Source organism: Oreochromis niloticus, linkage group LG8 (assembly GCF_001858045.2).
Source record: "Oreochromis niloticus isolate F11D_XX linkage group LG8, O_niloticus_UMD_NMBU, whole genome shotgun sequence".
Taxonomy (NCBI): Eukaryota; Metazoa; Chordata; class Actinopteri; order Cichliformes; family Cichlidae; genus Oreochromis; species Oreochromis niloticus.
In genome coordinates this window covers 15,100,163-15,123,882 of record NC_031973.2, presented here as the reverse complement: position 1 = coordinate 15,123,882, position 23,720 = coordinate 15,100,163, and the positions used below count along the sequence as shown (strand labels likewise).

General features: G+C 39.2%; 1 protein-coding gene across 5 annotated transcripts in view; it reads left to right on the top strand.

Annotated features, from left to right (window-relative positions):
• LOC100711820 (protocadherin-15) overlaps nucleotides 1–23,720 on the top strand; it is a 211,969-nt gene that overhangs the window by 170,352 nt on the left and 17,897 nt on the right. For 3 of the 5 annotated variants that reach the window (XM_019362588.2, XM_019362590.2, XM_019362589.2), the window contains exons 33-36: nucleotides 334–552; nucleotides 3,150–3,158; nucleotides 4,602–4,712; nucleotides 23,492–23,513. In XM_019362588.2, the coding sequence (XP_019218133.1) occupies nucleotides 334–552; nucleotides 3,150–3,158; nucleotides 4,602–4,712; nucleotides 23,492–23,513 (361 nt within the window). Of the gene's footprint in view, nucleotides 1–333; nucleotides 553–3,149; nucleotides 3,159–4,601; nucleotides 4,713–10,297; nucleotides 14,906–23,491; nucleotides 23,514–23,720 lie in introns of those variants that run through there. The other 2 variants (XM_025909838.1, XM_019362591.2) reach the window with 1 other exon arrangement.

Sequence of the window (23,720 nt, the reverse complement as noted above, 5' to 3'; positions counted from 1 at the left end):
CTGAATCTGTAGACTGTATCAAAAAGATGATGTACAGTTTCAAAAAACTGGGAAGGCCAAATTGCTCAGCTGAAGGTTTCACAAACCAGTGGATGACGTCCCATTGGCTACAACTGTCTTTTATATAAAGGTGTGGAAGGGTTTTGCTTCAGGTTATATGTGTCTGATGGGAGATGCAGAGAACAGAGAATAGAAAACAAGAGAAAGACTGTTAACTTTGAATTTCTTGCTGTTTTTATGCTATTTCTAAATTTCTGCTTTGCGTACTTTGAGCCTTTATATGAAATATGCAACGGATATGCATGCTCTCTCTCTCTCTGTCTTTTATCCAAGGTTTCTTGATGGTAAACTTTTGGACATGAATAAAGAGTTTCAGCCCTTTCTCCCTCCTGGTGGCCGGATTTTGGAAATCCGAACCCCTGAAGTGGTTACCAGTGTAAAGAAAGCAATGCAGACTGTAGGCTACACAGAGGGGGCGCTGCTGGCTCTGGCTGTCATTATCATTATCTGTTGTGTACCCGCCATACTGATTGTCATAATCACCTACAAACAGTAAGTACGATTTATATATTCTACAGATGCTTTCTGTGATGATCTTGTGTTTAAAGAATAAGGCTGAAAATACTCTGCATATTTCCTATTGTGAACAAATGAATGACAGACCAAAAATTTACCAAAAGCAAACCGGTCCCGCAAATAGTTAAATGAGTAGCGAAAGCTCGTAAAATAGAGCTCATTACTTCCCTTTGTTGCTCAAAAGACACTGAAAATATGTAATATGGGCATGCTGCACTAAGTGACTGTGTTCCTTCATTATAATCAACCTGAGCACTGTTGTTTATTTTGAGTCCTCCTGGCATATTGAGCTAAAAATGCTCCAAACCAGATGCATCATTAATTTAATGCCTGAATAACATTTGATATAAACAAAAACATCCGTCCACTTTAGAAAATAACTGTGTTTTTTTTTAATACATTCAGAGTATGTTTTTATTTATTAGGAACAAACTGTTTTACAGCTAAAAAACTGTTTGGGCAGGAAGGTCGTATGAAGAACCACCTTATCCATGTTTTTATTGTTTTGTTTTGTTTTGGGGTTTTTTTTTCATTTGATTGGGATTCAGTTTTAGTTCCTTGGTGAAAATGTGTATTAGTCAAGTATGAGTCAGTTGATTGAAATGTTTACACAATAGGAATCTGTTAAGTCAGCTGTAGAGTGTTGTGCAACAGTCTTCAACCACCCCTCATTTCTTTATTTTTTGCTTCCAAGCAGCCAGACTTTCTAGTTATTGTTAAAGTGGTCTTGGGAAATAGTTCTCTTGGCTTTCTAAAGGTCTCTGGAAGTTTTCCTTGGCTTCCAGTTTCTGTACATTTTCAGAAAATTAATTATAGAAAAAAGAAGACCTAAAGAATATAAACAGTATCTGAAAGTCAAGTCTTGTGAAATATAAAAATCCCCAAAAGTCCAGACACAGGACCTGATAGATCAGTTGGTCCATCATCACCCAAACCTCATCAGAAATTCTCTCAAGGAAGGGAAACACTGATAAAAAGTCCATAAGAACTAGACTGAAACTCAATAATAACAGCTCTTATAGAGTGAGAAATCCAAATTTGAAGTTTTTCTTTTGTTATCAGTGTCTACAGTCTAAAGAGGGACTGTAAAACACGGCTGAGGCTCTATCATGGGCTGTATTTCAGTAAGTGGTATCGAAGAGCTTGTCAAAACTGATTGGCATGAGCTGTATTTTGGGATGACAATGATCTCAAAACCACTATTAGTGCAGTAAAAGCATACCTGAATAGAAAAATCATACAGTGAAGGACTATCAGTTGTGGATTGGCTTTCCCAGAGCCCAGATCTCAACACTACCGAAGCAGTGTGGGATCATCTTGACAGAACAGCTTCAAGAAGCCTGGAGAACTATTCCTGAAGACTACTTAAGGAAATGACAAGAAAGCTGAATGAGAGAGTTCAGGCTGTGCTGAAGAATAAAAGTGGTCTTATCCAATAGTCACTAACAAGCTCATTAGAATTGTAAAGAAATGGGAGGTAACTCTATTTAATCTAATAGCTCAATTAAAAACACCTCGCCATTGTGCACTCTGTAACTGGGTCTACCTGGTAGCGGTGGCCTAGGTGTGCCTGATATAGACACTTTGTTCTAGTTAATGAAACACTTGAGATTTTATTCTTACAGGGACAAGAAAACGAAATCACAAGAAAGCTTAAGAGAATTCAAGCTGTGTTGAAGAATACCAGACATTGATTTTTAAGCTTGTTAGAGTTGTACAAACCCTGCCTTTGTCTTATATACTGTATATATAGATAATCATATATAGGCACATGTTAAAATAAATAAATTATTGCATCGATTTCCCATTTTTATAGCAAAATATCAACAAATGAGGAGTGGTTCAAAGTCTTTTGAAGCTCTTTGTAATGTATGTCTGATGCTGGCATTTTCACTTCAAGCACAATTATGTCAGTGGCTGGAAAACGTGTGCATGAAGTTAAATCATCAGCATAAATTTGGCTCAACAAATTCATAATGCACGCATTTAGGTGCTCAAAACTAATCAGTATGAACGGAGGATTTGACTTCTAGTGTAGCAAAGATAACAAGCCATATAGAAAACTTATCAATTTCTTTCAAGAGCATGTAGGCAGTCAAGCAGAACTGACAGTCGCTCTTTTTCCACTGTTTATCATCACCTGGGCCAGTCAGTTCCCCAGACTATTCAGCATGGCAGACTGCCCCCAGAGTGCCAATTCTAATAGTTTGTTTAGCTAACCACAGTGAAAGGCTATTAATTTTATCCATCTCCCAAACACGCGTGAACCATTTCACACATACACACACATCTGAATTAAATCGGTGCATTTTGGAAAGAGCCTTTTATCCTGCTGAGAAACAGAGACAAATAACAGACAACAAGAGGGAATATGAAGACAGAAAAAACATAAAAGCAATCATCAGCATGATAATCACTAGTATCTTTTGCTAAATTACTTTAATGAAGACCAATTGTCCAACTTTGCTTGTAAATTGCAGTAAGTAAACTTGGCTAACAAGAAGAACTGTGATTAATGGCTCAAATAATAACTAATCTTTCTCTCTCTCATCTGCCGCATCTGTCGCCACCAGATTCAAAGAGTGAGTACCGCTTTTATTTTCCCAAGATAAAATATTAATGTCATGGCTGTCTTAAACACCTTTCACTTTGATTAATCTGTTGACTTTCATTGTACAATAAGATGGATGAGATCAGAAAGAGCTATGAAACGGAGAGGACAGCAGACTATCAAACAAATGAATCCTGAAGAACATGGAGCATAAATGTCCAGAGCAGATGCTTTTATTAGAGTGTGTGTGTGTGTTTTCATTTGTGCGTCAAATAGTAGTGCATGTCAGGATTATGTAGAGTGGATAACAATAGCACTCCCACGTTTTTATTTGAAGTGAGGATATAAAACTTTAAGCAGTCATTTCAACATATTGTTGCAGCGTCTGATGTTAGCAAACATTTACTGCATTATGCTGTGTGATTCATATTACTCAGGCAATGTACTTATTTTGAGTTCTCACTACTTGCGTCTGCATTCCCCCGTGTTTTATGATGCCATGCATTAAAACTTCAGTAGTTTGGGACTTTAACATGCTGCACCTCAACAAGAAATAGAGGTTTGTCGTTACTGGGTGGAGAATCTAAACTACCCTGCCACAAAAAGCACTTGCAGGCTCCAGTATTTCTTTGGATGGCCTTTAGATTTGATGATAGCACGTTTTCACTGTGGCATTGTTGCAGTAACCTTATTTCCATCCAGAGTTTGCAATAAGAAGCTACTTACTGCATTAGTTAGGATTAAATAATGTATTGCAACCCAAACTTATTAATCACTGTGGTAATTATCCAACAGAAGGCTCTTACCTATTTGCTTATTTATCCAGGTGGTGATTTTTTATTGTTTTTTTTAGCCTGGCAGTGCATTATAGGAGTGCTACAGTATCTGTAAGACTGAATCTGAAAATACTACAATAGTAGTATGCTCTGATACAGTGTTACACAACTTTCTTTTGCATTTGTCTTTCTTTAGCATTTTATTATACTGATATTTCCTAATTGCAGCCAAGGCTTATATATTCTTAGACAGATTGCCGCAGGGAAAATCTTAAGGGATCACCAGTGTCATGACAGTGCATCCTCATGGAAAATGTAAATATGAGGCCAGAAATGTCAGCCTCACTGTGGTAGTAATGAAAAGGTCAGAGGTTACCACATTCAGACATCTTAATCCCCGTGGACTAATGAATCTCTGTGGAAAATTTGACAGAAATAATTTCCTCAGTTGGGACCGTGTAGTCAGAACTGAAGTGCAGAACAGACTGAGGTTTCCTCTACAGCGGACACTGGATAGTGAAATGATTTTTTTTAATAACAAGGTATTGATAGAACACAGAGGAGACATTTTAGAGAAAGTAGAAAGTTAGAGCCTTCGTGCTTGATTATGCCTACTTCACTGTTTTCAAAGGTTGGTTCAAATGGCTTTGCTTTGACTTTAGATAACTAACTCTGCATTTCCTCTCTGCTCTGTCCAGGCGCCAAGCAGAGTGCGCCAAAACAGCCCGCATCCAGATGGCACTGCCAACAGGCAAACCTGGGGGAGGCACTGCCAACAACCTGTATGAAGAGCTGGGTGACAACGCCATGTAAGTGAAGTGTGAAAGTGGCATTTAAACCGATGAGCCAAAGCACAGTCGTTAGCTCACATTTTGACGGCTGTTAAACTTCAGACTTTGGCAGTGTGGGCGCTTTGGGAGCTTTGTGGTGCAGTCAGACCATTTAAACACATTTTCAATATTGCTGTGAACTATGTTCCTGCCGTTCAGCGTGCACTCGATTCCCAATAGAATAAAAGTTGCAACTTACAACTGTGCAATTTAAATATTATCCCAGTTTGGTTCTGTTAAACTACTAAGGCTTCATGGTGGGAGTATACACAAAACCTTGCACATTCTATGTAAATATACCACATATCATTAATACAAATGTATCAGGGATTCATTCGAAATATGAAAAATCTTTGTTAGGAACCAAACAGTGTTGACAGGAAAGCGATCGCCACCTGGACATGTTTCTATAACAAATTAAAATGCAGAACTCGGAGCGTGGTTACACAAACTATAACATCACTGTATTTTATTACTGAGTGCTTCTAATACGTGAACCCTGCACCCATTATTGGGAAAGTCGACTGTGTTGGTTCTTGATCCTTAATCAGCACATATCATCATGACTGACAGACTTGTTGAACAACCATATTTAAAAGCTTGGCAGCAAAGATTTGCAATCAGACTAATTGGAGAAAGCCTTGAGCCAGTGTTATGTCCAGCTAATAAATGCTTTCAAGGCTGTGCTCACACAAAAAGCAGTCTGCATCAGATTGTTGGGAAGCTTGCTGCTTTAACTACAAGTCTGGTTACTGGGTGTTTTCTAGTACTAAGCAAATCATACAAAAATGCAGTAAATTTGATAGTTTGAATAAAACACGCTGAGATTTTTTAGCGTTTTCACTGGAATAGAACTCACTGATTTATCAACACACTTGAGTTGCTTTGTTGAACTTTCCCAAATCACTCCTTGGCCGAGAGACTTTTCAAGGATTTATATGCCGAGTTAAAATATCTTTGGGCTTTTGTGAAAGTAGTCTTTTTTTTAATCGGCGGGGAGGCGGGGGACATGGCCTTTGCTTTATTTCACATTTTCCACTGGCCAGAGAAACTGACACAAGCAGAGATGACACAGTCTTAGATTAATCAAGCAGACCTTGTAACCCTGCATCAAACTAACACCATTCTAAGCTCTGAGTTTTGAATGTGTTAACAGTCAGAGATAAACTCTGAAACTCACTCTCTGCTCTTTCTTACATATTGTAATGCATACTAATGTCCTCTCTTTAAAAAAAAAACTGAAGGTCAGCCAATCTGCCCTTACAGCAACAGTCACTTCAGGGGCAACTGATTCTATTCACATGGAAAACTATACAAACCTAAAACTTCAAATTTGGTTTAGTAACAACAAAAAATGTTAAAAAAATAAGCTCAAGTGTCCTTGTGCTTCCATCAGATGTTGACAACTTTACTTTCACATAACACAAAATTGTCAGCCTTAAAAAACCTATAAGATAATGAGTCAGTGACACTGAACCTGTTCTAAAATCTGATGCAACACAAATAAGGCCCAACAGATCCCACATCCATTTTAGTCATGATGGTCGTAGGCGGCCTTCTCACTGAATGTCCCATGATGGGTAACCTTTGAAAAATGGCACCACTCCGGACCCAGAACAGGAGGGAAGAGGTTAATGACACATTTTTAGAAATGTCAAACTTTTAAGTTTGGATGGTCCATTTGGTAACACCGTCACCTCACAGCAAGAATTTTGCTGGTTGAAACTCCATCTGGGGCTTTGTGTTTGGAGTTTGGATGGTCCCTGTGCCTGTGTGGGCTTCCTCTGGGTACTCTTTTCCACCCACACTCCAAAGACATGCATTTTTAGGTTAACTGGTGCTGCAAAATGGCTAATGGATCCGAAGTTGATTTTTTTAAAAATATATGGGATAAAGCACCTTGTGAATGTTTGATTAAAAATGTGTCTTGCAGTCTAAAGTGCTTTGAGTGCCAAATGCAAGTAGTCTATATTAGGTCGATCAAATTTAAAAACAATCTTTTTCTTCACTCGCCTTCATGCCAGATTGTTTTTGATTGCATTTGCTTTGCAAGTAATTTATTTGTTTAATCATATGGTCATGGACCGTTGACAGTAAGCTGAAGCAATACAAATAGGCTTTTAGGTGATTATTGTGAAATTACTTTAACTTTTTATTAATTTTGTCCTCTATTTCGACTCACTAGATGGGCAATAAAACTGAAAGGTTTTATTGCTCATTTACTCCGCGTGGCCTTAAAAGGTCCCTTGTTTCTGTCGGTTTTATACCAAACTGTGCTTAATTTATTCCCAGTTGTTACTAGTTTGATACATTTGACTTGGTTAAACAAGTTTCTAATAAGAGCTGTACGTACAGACACCATATTAACTTTTATCTGAAAGTTTTCTGACTTGCTCATGCACGCATACAATGAAGGCACACAGATAGTTCATTTACAATTCCTTACTGGAGCGTTAAGGAGAAGTTGAGAGGAATTCTTATCAGCATTACATGCATCACTGGTTTCCTGCCTGTCCTTGATATGCCTCCCCACTCCCATTAACATCAGAGCAATTCATATGCAAGATAGTAGAAACTATCTGCTAATGACAACAAGGGATTTCCAACTGTATGTGTGTTTGTCATTGTGTGCGTGCGTGTGTGTGTGTGGATGTGAGATGATTAAAGCCCAAGCGATTCCCTGAAAAACGTGTGCTGAAATGAACTTGGATATGAGATAATTGAAATAAATGCGTCCCGTAATTTATAAAGACTGCCCCGGGCGATAATTATTTCTATTGATAAACTGCAGCTCGTGTTTAACTCAAGTGGGATCTTCCTGTATTTGCGTGTATGTGTGTTTACTAGGATTTCTTCCACATGTATACTACTGTATCTGCATCTCTGTCTTCTTGCAGACACTGAATCTCTAAAAACCATAAAACCCGGCAGAGTGCAAAAGTCTGCACATTTATAATTAAAGCCCATTATCAAACTGCTCAGTAGACTGATTTTCAAGGCTTTTTTAAATGTAATTACCTTTGGCTGTTCTCTTGACAGACTTAGCTTTTAATGTCTGTTTTCAATTACCTGTGAAAAATTAGGTGTTCTTAACTTATTATTAGCAGCACATTAAATGAAGCATGTTTTTTAAATGTTAAATTAATAGTCACATTATTAAGTGATACAGCATATTTCATCTCTTGGGCTGGCTACATAACCAGATCTGTAGAATAAGTCCAGATTTGTTCAAATATTATATTTGCATAATGTCCCCTTGTATCCATGGTGATACAGGACTTTTTTTCTCTTTTCTTTAGTGGTGCTTATGTACATAAGCAATAACTAAAGAAATTAGGAAAAAAAGGATTTTTCTAAAATGACATATCATTTTTAAATTATTTACATTTTTTTAATCAAAACATCAAAATAAAAGTTTTAAATGAAATGCTTCTGTACATCTTAGACAAACACTAAAATGTGTTTAAGGTGTTTTTGCAGCCCCCATTCCTGAAACAGCTGTCAAATCTTAGTATATAGTATATATCTTAGTGTAAGTATTTATCAAGGGTAAATGAATGCCATAAAAACAAGGAAGACTGCATTAACACTCAACAGCAGCAAAACCAGGGCACAAAAGTTATAGATATAATAAATGGATATATTAAAAAACAGCATCCCAGTGTTCCTCTACTTATTTCTGATCTGCTACCATGTTCTATAGACACTGACCAAATTACTCCTTCATAAAGCCTCTGTCACACAGGCCTATAAACCAGTCAGTGACCTCCTGGAAACCTCCAGGCACCGGGGGAAAATGTGTATTCCCTGTCCAGTAGCTGAGTGGTTGCATGCCACACTGTTATCTGAAACTAATAAGACTTCCAAGAAAATGTTCCACCTTTTAAAGCGTGTTGGTTCCAGCCATAGACAGTATAGAGGATAGACTATGCTACAATGACATCACTCATTGTTTTCTGAAGGCCAGTTGTAAAGCTTCGAGATCAGCAAATTGTCTGTCACAATCTGAAACTGGATATGATGATGTTGGTGATAATGAGAGGACTGTTAACTGCATCCCACAAAAAGACATGCAGTTTGTGGGGATAGGTTAATTGATTAATCCAAATTGCTCATAGGTGTGAATGCGGGAGTGAATGTGAGCGCGAATGGTTGTCTGTCTTTGTGTGTTAGCCCTGCGACAGACGGCGACCTGTCCAGGGTGTACCCCGCCTCTCGCCCTATGAGGGCTGGGATAGGCTCCAGTGCCCCCCCCGCCCCTGAAAAGGATAAGCGGAAGCGAATGGATGGATGTTTACTGCATGATCATTGGCTGGTGCCTTGTCAATCTCAAGTCAGCAGCCAATGAGCATTAGATTGGATGGTTAGGCTTTCTTTTTGGCACTTAGAATGGTATTAAATAGGCAAAGATTGATTGACAATGATGGATTAAGTTCTGAAGATCTCTTATCTTGATATAAGATAGGTCTCATTTATTTAAAAAAGGTGGGGGGGATAATCCAGTCTTTTAGTTCTGTTGTAGATTATTCTAAATTAAGTCTTAATGAAGTTTCTCTAAAACTGCCTGGAGCTCTTATCTTTCACAACTCTGACCATTTTATGATTTTTTTATTCATTTTATCACTCTAATCTTCTTCACATCTTATCATCTTCTTCATTTATTCTCTTCCACCCAACCTCATCCACCGCTGACAGACAAAAGTGAGTAGGATGTTGAAAGCTGTGTCATATCTGTAACGAGGAGTGTAACTCTGTGAATGTGTGACGTTTTTGTTCTAATTTTGTCCTGGATAGTAAGTAGTTATTCTTGGTAGATCTCACAGCAAATGTGTTAACCGTTAGATTCTCTTTTAAAGCTGTATGGTTATGGGACACCAAGAGTCTGCAGAGTTTCGTCACTGTCACAAACTAACACTACTGAATTCACTGATTAACATACTTTCGTTAGAGAGAAGAGAACGTAACCAGTCCTTTGTTGTAAGAAAATCTGCATACTCTCAAAGCCTCATGACACAGTAATCTATCCCCCCGTCAGATGTGGCATCTTTTATAGCAGTGCTGTAGAAACGTCTTTGTGGTGTGCTTAAAATCTAGTTTCCTTTGTTATTCAAATCTTTTTTCTGTGCTCCATCTTTTGGCCCCCCTGGTAAAAAAAAAACAGCACCGGAATAAAAACATGTTACCTCTTAAGATCCTTCCGCCTTTGCTTCCCGATCTTTTCTACATTTATCTGTTATTGTGAGGTGTGTTGTCATTACACGTGTCCAACCTCAGGTCTAGCAGACTGTCCTCTTTTATCTGCCTTTCTACCCTTCCTCTTGATTCTGTTGTTGTCTCTTCTCATTGTAAAACATTTCATTTTATTTTTATCAGTGCAATACAGTGCTTTCATTTAAATTTCATTCAGCCACAATTCTTCTTCCATTTCATTTAGCTTTGATTTATATAGTTACATTTTTCCTATTCATTATTACCCTTGTCCCTCATATTTTATCTGTAATTCTTTTGTTTCTTCTTTCATTCCATTTTCTGTCTCATTTTTTCCCCCTCCATCCATGTACCAGCCGTTCAAACCACAGTGGTGCTGGCAGGAGTGGTGGCAGTTTGGATGAAAGTGACCGCCAACGTCTGATCTCAGACTTTGCCACTAGAGCGATTGCGGTCCATCGCCAGTGCGTTGCTAATGGAGGAGTGCTCCACAATTTCCCCAAATCTGAATCCAACATCACCTTTCTTTCTGATGAAAACCCACTAACTATTAAAAATCCCATCTACCATGAGGATGGGACTTTGAGTAGTCCAGAGACTCTTGGAAGAAGCCAGAGAAGAAAGGATCTTCTTGGGAATTTCTCCCCTTCCAGGAAAGGCCTTCGAGAGGCCTGGCTGAGGCTCAGCTCTCCCATGTGTGATGTGGGGTTTGGTGGATACAGTGGCAGTGACAGTGGATGGGGATCAGGTGGTGGACACAGCTGGACCCTCCCATCAAGACTGCATCGAAGAGAGATGTATGACGCTTTGAGGCGCCAAGTAGTTATGGATCCCGTTCAGTGGGAGCTGGAGCTCCTAAAGGCCGAATTCAAAGAAAGTAAAGATGCTGGCCTGGATTCGGGCTTTGATCGTGGGCTGGATTCAGACGTAATGGGAAGCCCAAGTCTGGAACCCAAACTGACAGTGAAAGAACAAGCCAGACAGTTTGAGCAACAGGCACTTCAGGAAATGAGACAAAGGCAAAACAGAGACTCCCGAGGATCTCTGTCGCCTGATATCCTACTTTCTGTTTTGCCAGAAACTCCTCAGCATTACAAGCATGCCCCCACGCAGAGTGTCCAGAATCCTCAGAATAGAGAGGGTCCCCCAAGTATCATCGTCACTCAGAGTGACGGAGGGACCCCTCCGCCAAGTCATAAGCCAACTCCTCCAGTGCTGCGGCGATTTGGGGCAAATTTAACAGGAAGTCAGGGTTCAGAAGACAGACTTCAGGTCCACTTAGAGTTTATTCCCGATCCTCCTTCAACACCTCCACCGCCACCACCGCAGCCTCAAACCTCCGCTCCTCCTCCTCCACCTCCTCCTCCCCCTTCATCTCCTCCTCCATGTCATCCTCCTTCCCAACCTCCTGGCTCTCCAGCTTCATCCATACAGTGTAACCATACAGAAAGACAGGCTCCTCCTCCTCCACCGCCTACACCGCCACCTCCACCGCCTCCGCCTCTCCCTCCCCCAGTGTCGCCCTCAGTCCACCGTCCATCCACGTTTGTCCTCCCGTCACTCTCAGAGGTGCCTGCTCTGCGGCCTGTGTCCCTCCGACCACCACCGCCGCCCCTACCGGTGGAACCCGAACCTCCCCGAAAAGAGCTGAAGGGAATCTTAAAGAACATCCAAAACATAGCAGACATTGAGAAGTCTGTGGCCAACATGTTCAGCCAGATAGATCAGAAGCAGATTCCGCTCAAAAAGGTAATGAAGAGCCGGGCCTCCATGGATTCCCTGGATTCTCTCGACTCCTTGGATGTGCTACCAGCTGGAGGGGGAGAAGGGGGAGACAGTGGTAAAGAAGGAGGAGGAGGAGAAGATCCTCCACCTCCACAGATTCAGCCCAACCCTAACATGAACTCCATCGTTGAGGAGCTTGAGAAGCGATTCCCCTCTCAGTCAACAATGCTCTAGCCTTTGCTTTTCTGGGAGTTCTTCACACTGCTGCAGAGTCGATCATAAAGCTGTCAGAGAACGGATGTTCAACTTCAACACCATCAGAAAAAGAACTTTGCCGAATATACTGTAAACTCTACGGGCAAAAGAAAAATCCTTTTTCTCTCAGCTGATAGTTCTTGCTATGAACAAAAAAGAAGAAGGTTAAAAGTCTCGCTGATGGGCGTTATTGAAACAAAACTTGTGAAGTATATTTTTCAGGTAAAGCCAATTACATACTTGTCAACAAAAGTTATGCTCGGTCAGCAGGAGTCTGTGTTTTTCACACACTGATATTTAACGGGATACATAGTTGTTGACAGACACTTGCTGTAATGAGAAACTGATTACAAGCTGGACTCGGCTTCAACGCTCCCTATGAACTATGAAACAAGTTGATTACAGATGTATCGGATGTGAAAAAGAAAATCAGACAAGGAAGAACATTGTTAACTCCGACAACCTTGATTGATATTTGCCGGACGGGGATTCTTTGTCTTCAAATGGGTAATTTTGTTGCAGTATTTATGCTCTTACAGAGCAACGAGCGGTGATGCTTATTGATTGATGCAATTACTGCCACATTGAGTTTTTCCATTTGATTTATTCTTTGTTACACAGTTACAAAGTGCTGTCATCTGTACTGTAACATCGCAGAGTCTTTTTTGTTCCCCTGTACAATTACATTTTCTGTCTTGCCCTATCAGTAGGCTGCTGTCTGCAACCATATTTCCATCTTTCCTATTAATTTGAGCGGTGCTGTGTTTATCCTTTTCTGTCAAGTCTCCTAAAAATGTTGTTTCATATGCACAGCCCAGCCACAATATTAAAACCATCTTCCTCTCTCCTTGTTAAGTCTGAAGTACCTTCCCAGTTCTAGGCTCCATCAAAAGAAAATCCCTAAAGCAAACAAACAGGGACTATTTAGGATTTAAAATAGGCCCAAAGTCTTCCAGCTCTAATAAGGTGATCAAAAAAAATGTCCTTAATGAAGTGTAGCGTCCAGCCATCCATTAAAAAGATGATTTACAGCAGGATTAGACGATGGTGTTACACCAGCTACTAAGATGACATATAAAGAAGAGACACCATGTCAGGAGAGAAATGTTTCTAAAAAAAAGGTGCAAATAAATAAAAAACACTACTATAACTTTTCACACAAAGTTAAAAAAAAAAAAAAGCTGCAAAAACTAAAGGTTTTGGGGGATGAGTGAAGTTAGCTTCACTAACCTATAATGATCTGCCACCCCATAGGTAGCTACAGAGGTATTGTTAGACTAAAATAAACACACAGATCTATCTCTTGTTTCCTTAAACAGTCCCCGAGCATTTGTTTTTTCCAGTGCAGGAGAGCTCATTCTCCTGCTGGAAGAGGCTGCTACCATCAGGCTGCCATGGGGGTGGGGAGATGCTGTTTGTCTCTAACAATGTTTACCTGGGTGGCATGTGTCAAAGTAGCATCTGTGCCACGACCCAAAGTTTCACTGACGGACGTTTTATTATAATGAGATTTTATACTTTATATTTTACCTGTTCATGGTTTTAACGTAGGCGGCCTAATGGGTTCGTTTTTGATGGTAAGGCGATGTAAATTCGAGCCGTTCTTGCAAAACAGGATGGGATGTAAAATAGGCTGCCGGCTTGCTAAGGGGCAGTGGTTTCGAGGGTTCGGACTGTGTTTGCAATTATCTTGTTTGCTTCAAGTGAACTGACAGCGATGTCGACTCTGGTAATTCTGTGAACAAACTTCCTGTGTCATCTGCTCCTGTAATGTAAGGAGACTGTCTGTATTGTCATGTTGTGTGTCATGTTGGCTCCACAGTGTAGTGCAGGGGTGTCAAACATAAAGCCCAGGGGACCAGAATTGGCCTGGCAAAGACTGGACAGCTTAAAAGATGTGACTTTTGGATTTTAAAAAGGATTTTCATACGTTTTACAGTTTTTTCCAACGATAATGGTCATTCATACAACACCAAAGTAATCAACTAATCGATAAACAATTAAAATACAGTTATGTACTATTAAGAAATTAACTTTTTTACAATGGGTTCACAGTAAATAAAGTAAAATAAAATAGGAGATTTTAACAAAAATTAATAAAAATGTCTGTTTTATAATTACAGGCCAGTCAGTGATCTACAAGAACTTTTTCTTTGATTTTACACATTTTCCTACAACTTTAACCTGATTAGTCTGCTGACAGATTTTTTTCATTACTACTGCAACATTTCTCTAAAATGGAGATTTACTCTTGACATTATACTTATTTTTCTTACATTAAAACAGCTAGAAGGGCAGGTTTCTGGTCTGGTAAAGTGGTCCATGATCTAAAATGAGTTTAACACCATTGTTGTAGTGGTTTTTGCAAAAATCCCTGGTTGGGGTTGATCAGGTAGGGTATCTGGTGTTACAGAAATCTGCCAAATCAGACATGTGGAGCTGCCTACTGTGGTGACCCTTGTGTCAGACGTTCCCTGACCTAGCAAATTACTGCCAGAGCCAAAACAGCTGTTAAAAAACCTCAATGGCAATATTAAGTTCCAAAAAATACTATTATACTTGCTGTTGCAAGTGGTTCTTGATCATGTTTTTTAGGAGACAGGTTTGGTCTTTTTATACTGTTTCAACTTAAGGAATTCAACTCGTGGCCACATTCTTGTGTCTTTTGTGTGTTTTTCTCATGTAGCTGATAGTCTGTGTTTAAAAGGGAAAAAAAAACACTCATTTGTCTTCAGTTCCTCGGGTTGATTCGCAGCTTTCTTTGTCATTCTACATCTCTCATTAATTCCTTAATTTGATTCATGTCATTAGGTAATTGCATCTTTTCTGTTACCTCTGGACCCATGTGGTCTGCTCATCCATAATGGCCCCAGCCTCTTTTAATGTCCTATAAGGTTATGAGCCTTGTTTTCTTTTTCAAGGACACAGTTGTGATTTATGCAGATGGGTGAATAGCCAAACTAAAAATAAATCTAAAACATTCATGCGGTTTGATGTTTTTGTTAACAATATGCGCTACATTTTTCACAAAGATTTTCTAGAGGGTTTCTCGAGGGCGGACCTCTCTGGGTACTTAATGTGTGAATAAACTGAAAAATACAAAAAAGGCCGAGAAAATTAGATTTTTATTTTCAATAAAATATGTGGTGCTACCAAAAGGCTCCAAGACATTTTTGTTTTATGAAAATCTGAAATTACTTTTACATGACTTGAGAACACAGGATATATTCAATGGCAGGCATAAATAAAGCTATTCAGCGCATTAATACTTGAACAGCAATCTCTTAAAAACTCCTCGGATGAACTTGTTCTAGATAGTTTTCACTCTACCGCTTTACATTAGTTTTACTGGAACAGAAACAAAGTTAGAAACCCCACTTGTGCATGTGTTTCCTGCATGTTTTCCCTTAAAAAATGCCTCGGGGAGGAGCGAGAAGTGCCATGGGCATGTGCAAAATGGAATATATACTGACTGACAATGAAAGCATAGTTGCAAGTTGTCTTCGTCTTGGTGGAAATGTGCCAGAAAACTATGTCGAAGTATTCATATGTACAGTGCTTGAAGTCTCGAAGCATATTAAAAAGAAACCACAATAATTCACTCACTTTATATGAGGAATGCTGTGCTTTAAGAAGCTTGCATACTGACATTTATTGGCCCATAATTTACTCCACAGCTGAAAAATTAAAGGAAACGTACACGTAAGTGTGGGGTTAAAAAGCAAAAAACAAATTGAATAAAATTAAACTTAGAACAAAGAAATGGAGGTGGTGGAGGTAGGTAAAAAAGAAAAAAACAATGCTTGCTGGGAAGACAAGCACGAGGAGTTTAGCTCCAAGTCTTTTTGAACAACAATGATCAAAGTGCTACCAGGTGTGTTGCATCCTGGGATCCATCGGCTCGAATATTGTCTTTACATAGCAGCATAAAGCGTCTTGAGGCGATTGTTGTTGTGAATTGGAGCTGTATAAATGTGTCAGGGAGAGCACCCAGCACAAAATCTGGGCCAAATCAAACGTGTGAACCCATCCACTGTGATGACCCTCTGGGAAATAAGTGAGCAGCCAAAAGTCCCAAATAAAATTGAGGTTAAAATTATGCCTGAAAGAAAGGAAGGAGCAGGTAGAGTCAGCGACATCACTATAGCAGCATATAGCACATGTCACAATGTGTCATTGTATTCATTCTCCAGTTCAGTGGGTACAACTTTCTTTTATTCTGATGAGGTGTAATCATAAAGCTGTACAAATGTGCATCCCTTGCGCGCCTCCTGACTGTTTCCAGTACAGCTCCTACAAATCTCACTTTGACTTTGACACTTGCACATCTACCATTTTACCATGCGGAGAAAAAAAAAGCCATTTTCAGTTCAAGTTTGTGTTCTCCAAACTCAAAGATATGGCTTCAGGTCATGACCGTGGGTTGCCGTGATACCAATGTCTGCCTTTAACTAAAACTCTAGGAGGTTTTTATCTTTTTAGATACATCAATGAAATCGGAGCTTATCAGTAGCCCCACTGCCAGATGTCTTTCCCTCTTTGTCCTCCTACCCCAAAAAGAAACTGAAGTCCAAAGATGGCTGTTAATACACACTGGAGGAGTTCCCATGTGTAATACAGGAGGACAAATGCATGTGGTGAGAGGTGACTATGGTGATATGATTGCAACGCCGCCTAAGAAAATAATCTTGAAAGGGAAATTAGCCAAACTTAAACCAAGTATGGCTTTTTTTAAAGCAAGAAAGAGTGAGTCATTCTTGGAGAATGAATCATGAAACCTAACTGGGCAGTCACAGATGAAGAAGTTGCCAAGAAAAACAGATCAATTGAATATTTTATGCCAAATGCTGTGGCGTGGCATCGTTTGAAAACTGTGTAGTAGTGTGCGTTGTAAATACTTGGTCATTCCCTTCCGCTCCCAAGGAATTCACTTTTGTGCAGTCAACACAACTGATTGAAAGACATGGACGCCTCTCAAAGTGCTGACGGTCTACAATTCTTCTGATGGGACACCAAATTTTGTTGTTTTTTGCTTTGTCAGCTGCAGATTTCACAAGTCACTGACAGTTTCAACAAGTCTTCCAAGACACACATTGTCATAAAGGGAATCACAAACCCTGATGCTCATATTTCTGCACTGTGAGAGGATTTACGATGTGAGATGTCAAACTCTTTTCTCCTGTGGATTCGTGCTGTACTGTCGCAATAGAGTTTGCAGATTTTGTTGTTTTTGTTTGGGTTTTTTGTCATCATTTTTGTTTCTAAGCAGTGCGTTTTTCTTCCCAGCACACAGCACATAATTCCACTATGAGTGTTGTACTGTCAAGATTTGATTTAATAAAAGGCTCTGTGCACCCAAAACAAAGGCCCAATCACACATTCACACAAGAGCCTTTGCATAATCAGGAGTGTGAATATGTACACACGCACACACACACAACTACACAGCAGCATTAAACGGGTTGCAGGCAGAGCTACTGTTTCAGCTGACTGGGCTGGAAATGTTTTATGTCAAGATTAGCTCTCACCCTCAGTCTGCTGCGTGTCTTTACACATACGCACACACAGCATATCTTCATTGTCTCACAGACACATTTTGTTTGCAGCCTTTCAGTTCGTATTGTGCGCTTTTGCCGGAGAACAGACACCTTTAAGAAAGTGTATTGTTTTCGGCAATTATGTATAATTTACCTGAAAACTCAGGTGCGAGAGACAGCCGCTGAGAGTCGGGTGTAATTTTAAAGTCGCAGGTCTGTGTCCGTGTCACTGAAGCAGCAAATAGCCACTGAAAACGACAAAGGAAATAGTAATGCTTCGGTGTAAACCTTCATTATTTTTAACATAATGTGTGTCGGGCTACATTAAAGTGATCTCTCGTTTTGCACTTGGAGTAAGCCAAACTCAAGCTGTCACACAGCTGTGTTGTCACTGCAAAATAGCAGTGCCACATTAAAAATAAAGAAAGAAAGAAATATGATGTTAACAGTTATATTTATTTCAGTTTGTTTACCATTATTGTTTTCCTTTACCAATTTAAAAATAACAAGTGTAAGACTCTGTAACACTAACTCTACAAAAAAATTACAAGATTATTTACCATGTTGGTGTGTGTGTATCATCAGTACTGCTATGTTGCATTATCACGTCTGCCAGCCCTGACATCTGGTTTTTCTATTTGTGACTACTGGTCATTATTTCTTAGGTCTAACGAAATGGAGTTTGTAAAACTCGGTGATGATTTTTTAGAAACTCCATTGCAACATTAACATGTTGAAAGGAAAACAAAGATGTGGAAAATCCTCATATATAGGTGTAGAGCCTGAGATTTGAGAATGTAGGTACCCAGATAAAACCAAAAAGTCATCTCCATGGTCAAAACTGGGCACTGTAAATGGTTCAGTGGGAAAGCAGAAACAGATATTTAGTCAAAAAAATAAATTCAGTTTTACAGGCATTTCAAGCAATGTTCCCGTAATGATTCGAGCAACTTTAAAAAAAGACTAATATGTTGAGTAAATCCACCCAAAGATAATTCTTTAAATCAACAGTAGTGAGATTTCATTTTTGGGCTGAGTTTTGGCTAGTTATCTTTAGCTTTTCATTAAGATTAACATTTTCAAGTAAAACACAGTTGATTTCTTAGAAATTACTTAACATAGTCATGAGAAACCACCTGACATAACTTTTTTAAGTGAATCTCAAAAAAGAAGGTGTTGACTTTGATTCTGTGTAGATATGAGGTCGGTTCAGAGTGACGAGTGAGAATTAGACCAGAGTATTGCAAAAAACAAACTTGATAAATATGTAATGTTGTGACGTCTACACAACGCCTTTTTCACAAACTCAAACTAGTGTTACTGGGGTCTTTTAAGCTATTTATAGTTTTGTGCATTTAAAGTCTGTTTCATTTGTCACAGGGTGAATTTAACACTCCAGACTCTTACAATTATTCCCTCTCTTTCCGCAATGTTAGTGTCATAGACTTAGGACTCGGTTAGCTCAGTAGGATAATGGCAGATCCAAAAGTATGACTCACCACTGAAGATTTTTTTTAATATTATTTTAAAAATCATACTCTAATAGATATTCGAAACCAGTTCTGAAACAGAAACTTTCTTTTGCTGTACTAAAAGAAAGTTGGGTTTTTTTAACAGCATGCCCAGGTGACATTTAAGAGTAACTCTAAATGATGTTGTAGTAATATACACGACTTCCAGGTCTACTTTCATTTTGGAACTATTTTTCATCCATGACTATACTTCAAGAAAAAAACCTAAGGCATCATCAAAGTGTTGTTAGGTGTTTTCAGCTGCTCCTTTATTTCCCAAGAAATAAAGAAGTAATCACGATGACCTCCAAACTGTACGCTGAATGTGCTTCCTGAAGCAGTGGCTCAATAATATGGCGGTTAACATGTTCGCCTAACATATGAAAGATCCCGATTTAAGACTGGGAGCAGACACAAATTCCTAGGAGGGTTGTGCCTGGTGTAAAAATCTACCACATCAAATATGCAGATCCATCCACCTCTTGTGAATAAGGGAGAAGCTAAAGGAAGCTTTATGCCATCCCATTTATCTGGACCTGAGACCAACACTAGAAGCACAATTCATTTGTGTCACCATCTGATTTCGAAGCAGAGCTCTCCCAGCTGTAAGGCAAATGTGTTAACCACTACATTCAGGTTTGACCATCGTGATGATGTCGCACGTTGTGATCCTGATAGAGAATTATTGCATCGCCTAAAATGTAATAAAACGTAGCAGCTTTTGTTCTGATTATAAAAATAACTCGACTGAGCACAGCTCCAGAAATCTAAAACACTGCTCACATATTCAACACTGATTAGCAATTCAAGTAGTTTTGATGTTTTGCTCTGTGGAATTACAGTGGAATTGAGCCAGTGGCATTACATTTTTAGATTTTGGACTACCTGACCAGCTTTAATTTTTTTTAAAAAGTTGGCCTTACAAGATGCTGTGGCTCAAAATAATAAAATCAAACCTATGTAACGACTTTGGCACTGCAGCTTGGAGCTTTTGTTAAAGTGCTGAATCAGTATAATGCAAATAGGAAAATTGTTTAAGACAATATCTGTAATGGCCCTGAACTCGCAACCATATTTGCAACACACCGGGGCACTTTTCTGCTTTCTCATCCACACCTGGTATTTTCTACATAACATGTGACTGTAATGAAAGCACAAATAGGTGAGGAAGGAATGTGGCAAGAGCTGCAGAAGGCAGATAGAGGGTGAAACAGAAAAATTGAGTATAAAGCCTTAAGAAGAAAGAGAAAAGAAGACGAGGCTGTTATTGGGTGTCATAGTCTGAGTCTGTTCTGTAAGAGCTAATATTTCTCCCCTCCTGTTTCTCATACACACTATGAGACAAGGTGGAGAGGACACGGAGAGCGAGAGTCAATCATGTCAAATGTGTGTATGTTTGTGTGAGCGGTGGGGATCAGATAGCCGTCTGTGCCTTTTTGTCTCGAGAGGACCTAATAATGTGTCTGTCAGAGCAACAAGGGCAAGAAAAATAGACTTATCCTTCCACAGAAATATACGCACACATACACAGATTATGCTACACACGGTGGGAGGCATATTTTGATTGCAGCTCAAACGTAGAAAGTAAGATACAGTGACTGTGAAAAGGGTCATTACATTTTGAACCCGTATATCACCCCAAACCATCCGTTTCATCTCTCCTTCCATTCACTCACCCATTTACCCTGTCTGCTCATACGCCCATCAGCGGTAATCCGCCCCATCCGATATCCTCAGCTTCGTATTTTAGCCGCGTTTTGATACCCACTGGAAGGCTGTGATTCCTCCTGGGAGCGTGCGCCTGTGTGTGTTTAAGAGGCACATCTGAAATTCTAAAATGAATTAATGAGATGCTCGAGTGATTTATCAATTTGTGTGGATGCCTGCGTGTGTTTGCACTTGAAGAGCAGACAGGAGAATGTGATGTGTCCTCCAAAAGTCTGCTTGTTGATGTGTGATACGTCTTCATTTTGCCAGCTCATTACCTTTGTTTCACATGACAGTACAGTCTGTGCGGCATAGTTAAGACAGACCAGACAGGTTATTGGCTGTTTTTCTTTTCTCTCTTTGTATTTGTTCTTTTTTTTGCTTTTTACCCTCCTTCTTTTTAATCACATTTCCTGCCTCCCCTTATTAAAGTGTCTGCTACCTTCAATGTATCTACTTTTCTCTTAGTTGTGGTTTCTTGCTCTCTTTTTGTCATACTGCCCAATTTTTTTTTCCTCATAGCAACAAGTATTAATTTCACAGTACTGTAAACATCATTAAGCTGTTGCGCATACATAATCAACTTAGCTGCTGGATGGATCCAATCAGATATACAGTAATTGCATGTTTGCTGACATTCTGAGTGTTTATTTTTTTTCTGTCAAATCATATGAACGTGTTATTGCAGGGATACAAAAAAAGAAGTATGAAAAGTTACATAAAAAAGGATATCACTATTGTCGAGCTAGTCGATAATTAGCTTCACTTAGCACAAGGAAACAGCTAAGAAACGCAGAGTCTGGAGTGTTAATGCAGCAAAGTGAATGCTAATCTACCTCTTTACTTGCTCACCTCTTCCCCACATCTGGATCATCGACAAGACCAGCGTTGGGAAGGTTACTTTTAAAATGTATTCCACTACAGATTACAGAATACATGCCCCAAAATGTAGTTTGTAATTTATTCCGTTAAGTTACTCAGTGTGAGTAATGTAATCTGAATACTTTGGATTACTTGATATATTGTCATGTTTTTTACAACTACATGAATGTACTATTGCTGTGTGATTTATTACTATTACTGAAGGCTACTCGCCACCGAGCTAACATTGTTAGCTGGCGTTGGCTGAGGTTAGTTCATTGACTGCTTTCAGAACTGCACATGATTATTTGCAGCTAGCAGATTGTTAATGCTATCCACCAAGTCTAACAGTCTGCAGTCTATGTTAGCTCGGTGTAGTAGCCTTCAGTAATAGTAATAAATCAAACAGCAATAGTACATCAAAGTTACCGAAGTGTCACATAACTCAGGTAGCTACCACAACTAAAACAAGGTAGATGCAGTAAGCTAACGTTAGGTTTTTAAAAAGAACTTACTTCCAGATGTTTTTTTTTGGTTGGAGGTGGAGTCTTTTGACGCTGAGAGCAGCTTGTTTGCTGGCAAACAGATTTTGCAATGAACGGTCAGATTTCTCCCGTTCCTTTCTTATTTAAATAAGAAGTTGTGTCGGAATTTCCAAGTAAGATATGCATTCCTGCCCGGGTACTGCTTGCTCTGTTGTGTTGGCTTCGGGTCCGTTGTGCAGCTCACAGCACCAACATTAACAGGATGCTTACATTAGAGCCTCTTATTTCATGTTTTGTTTGGGTTTCCAGCAATGCGTGGATTTACCAAAATTAGAGAAGGGATATCCTAACATATGAAACAGGAAAAGACAGCCGTGTAATCCATTTATTTCAACAAAGTAACTGTATTCTAATTATCCCCTTTTAAAATGGTAACTGTATCATATTTTGTATTTTAAATACGTAATGCCGGTACATGTACTCCGTCACTCCCCAACACTGCCCAAGACTGTTAAGGTGATATTTTGTGGACTTGCGAGACAAAACCTGAGCTTTTTGGAACGTTTGGGTCCCGTTACATCTGGCACAAAGCTAACACAGCGTTTCATAAAAATAACATCACACCAACAGTCAAACATGGTGGTGGTAGTGTCATGTTTGCTGCTTAGCTGCTTCAAGACCTGGGAGACTTGCTGCAATTGATAGAATCATGAATTTTCCATTGTGAATGAAATCACAATTTAAAAACAGCATTTTGTATTCACTCAGGTTATCTTTGTGACACACAAAAAACTAAGAAGTCAAATAGGGTGCAGATACTTTTTCACAGCACTGCATGGGCCACCACAGTATCACCTGCAGTATATGCTTCCCCGTGTGTTTCCATGCACAAGTCTTTGCTGATCTTGAGAATAAGTACCCATGTACTCAGTTGCTAAACTAGTTGGAATTTACACATTTACTGAAATATGATTATTACTTCTTTGGTTAATATTGACATACACCATTAACAGTATTCTCAGCAGCAGAATGAGTTCATATGAGTTGCAAATGAGATGTGAAATTGCATTTGTAAATCTAATCACAATATTTGCAAAGATACAACAACAATAGACGTGGATGACACAATGGCTTCAATTTCATTTGGCTGTGTTTCTCTTTCTCTCTTACAAAGTCGTCGCCCATTATCCATTTTTCTCAACGTACACAAAATCCCATACAATCACTTAGACGCATCTCATCTTCTTGCTTCCCTTCTGGAAACTGGGTTAATTTACACTCGTTGTGAAATATTTCCAGTAAGCCCCTTCTATTTTTTTTTTTAATTATTTAAACATTTCCTTTACAGGAAGAAAAGATTCTCATCAAAGCACTGACATGTATGTTAAGACAGAGCTATAGCCCAGACAGTGTGTTTTCTTGGTATTATTAGGCTAGCGGTCTCACTTTTGCTGTCTTTCATCTTGTAGGCGTGGATATGGACAACATGAGGTAGGTGTCTTGGGTGTGCATGCTGTCGTTGCATGTCTGCATGCTTTCACTTACATTTATGCCTTGGTTTGCTTTCCATCTTTTTTTCTGTTTGATGCTATCAAGAAGAAAGAGCATTTACAGTACACAGTGCATATAACTGGCTTTATAAGTTATAATTTAAAAAGGCCACTACAGTACATGGAAGTCTTGAAGTTAAATATATGT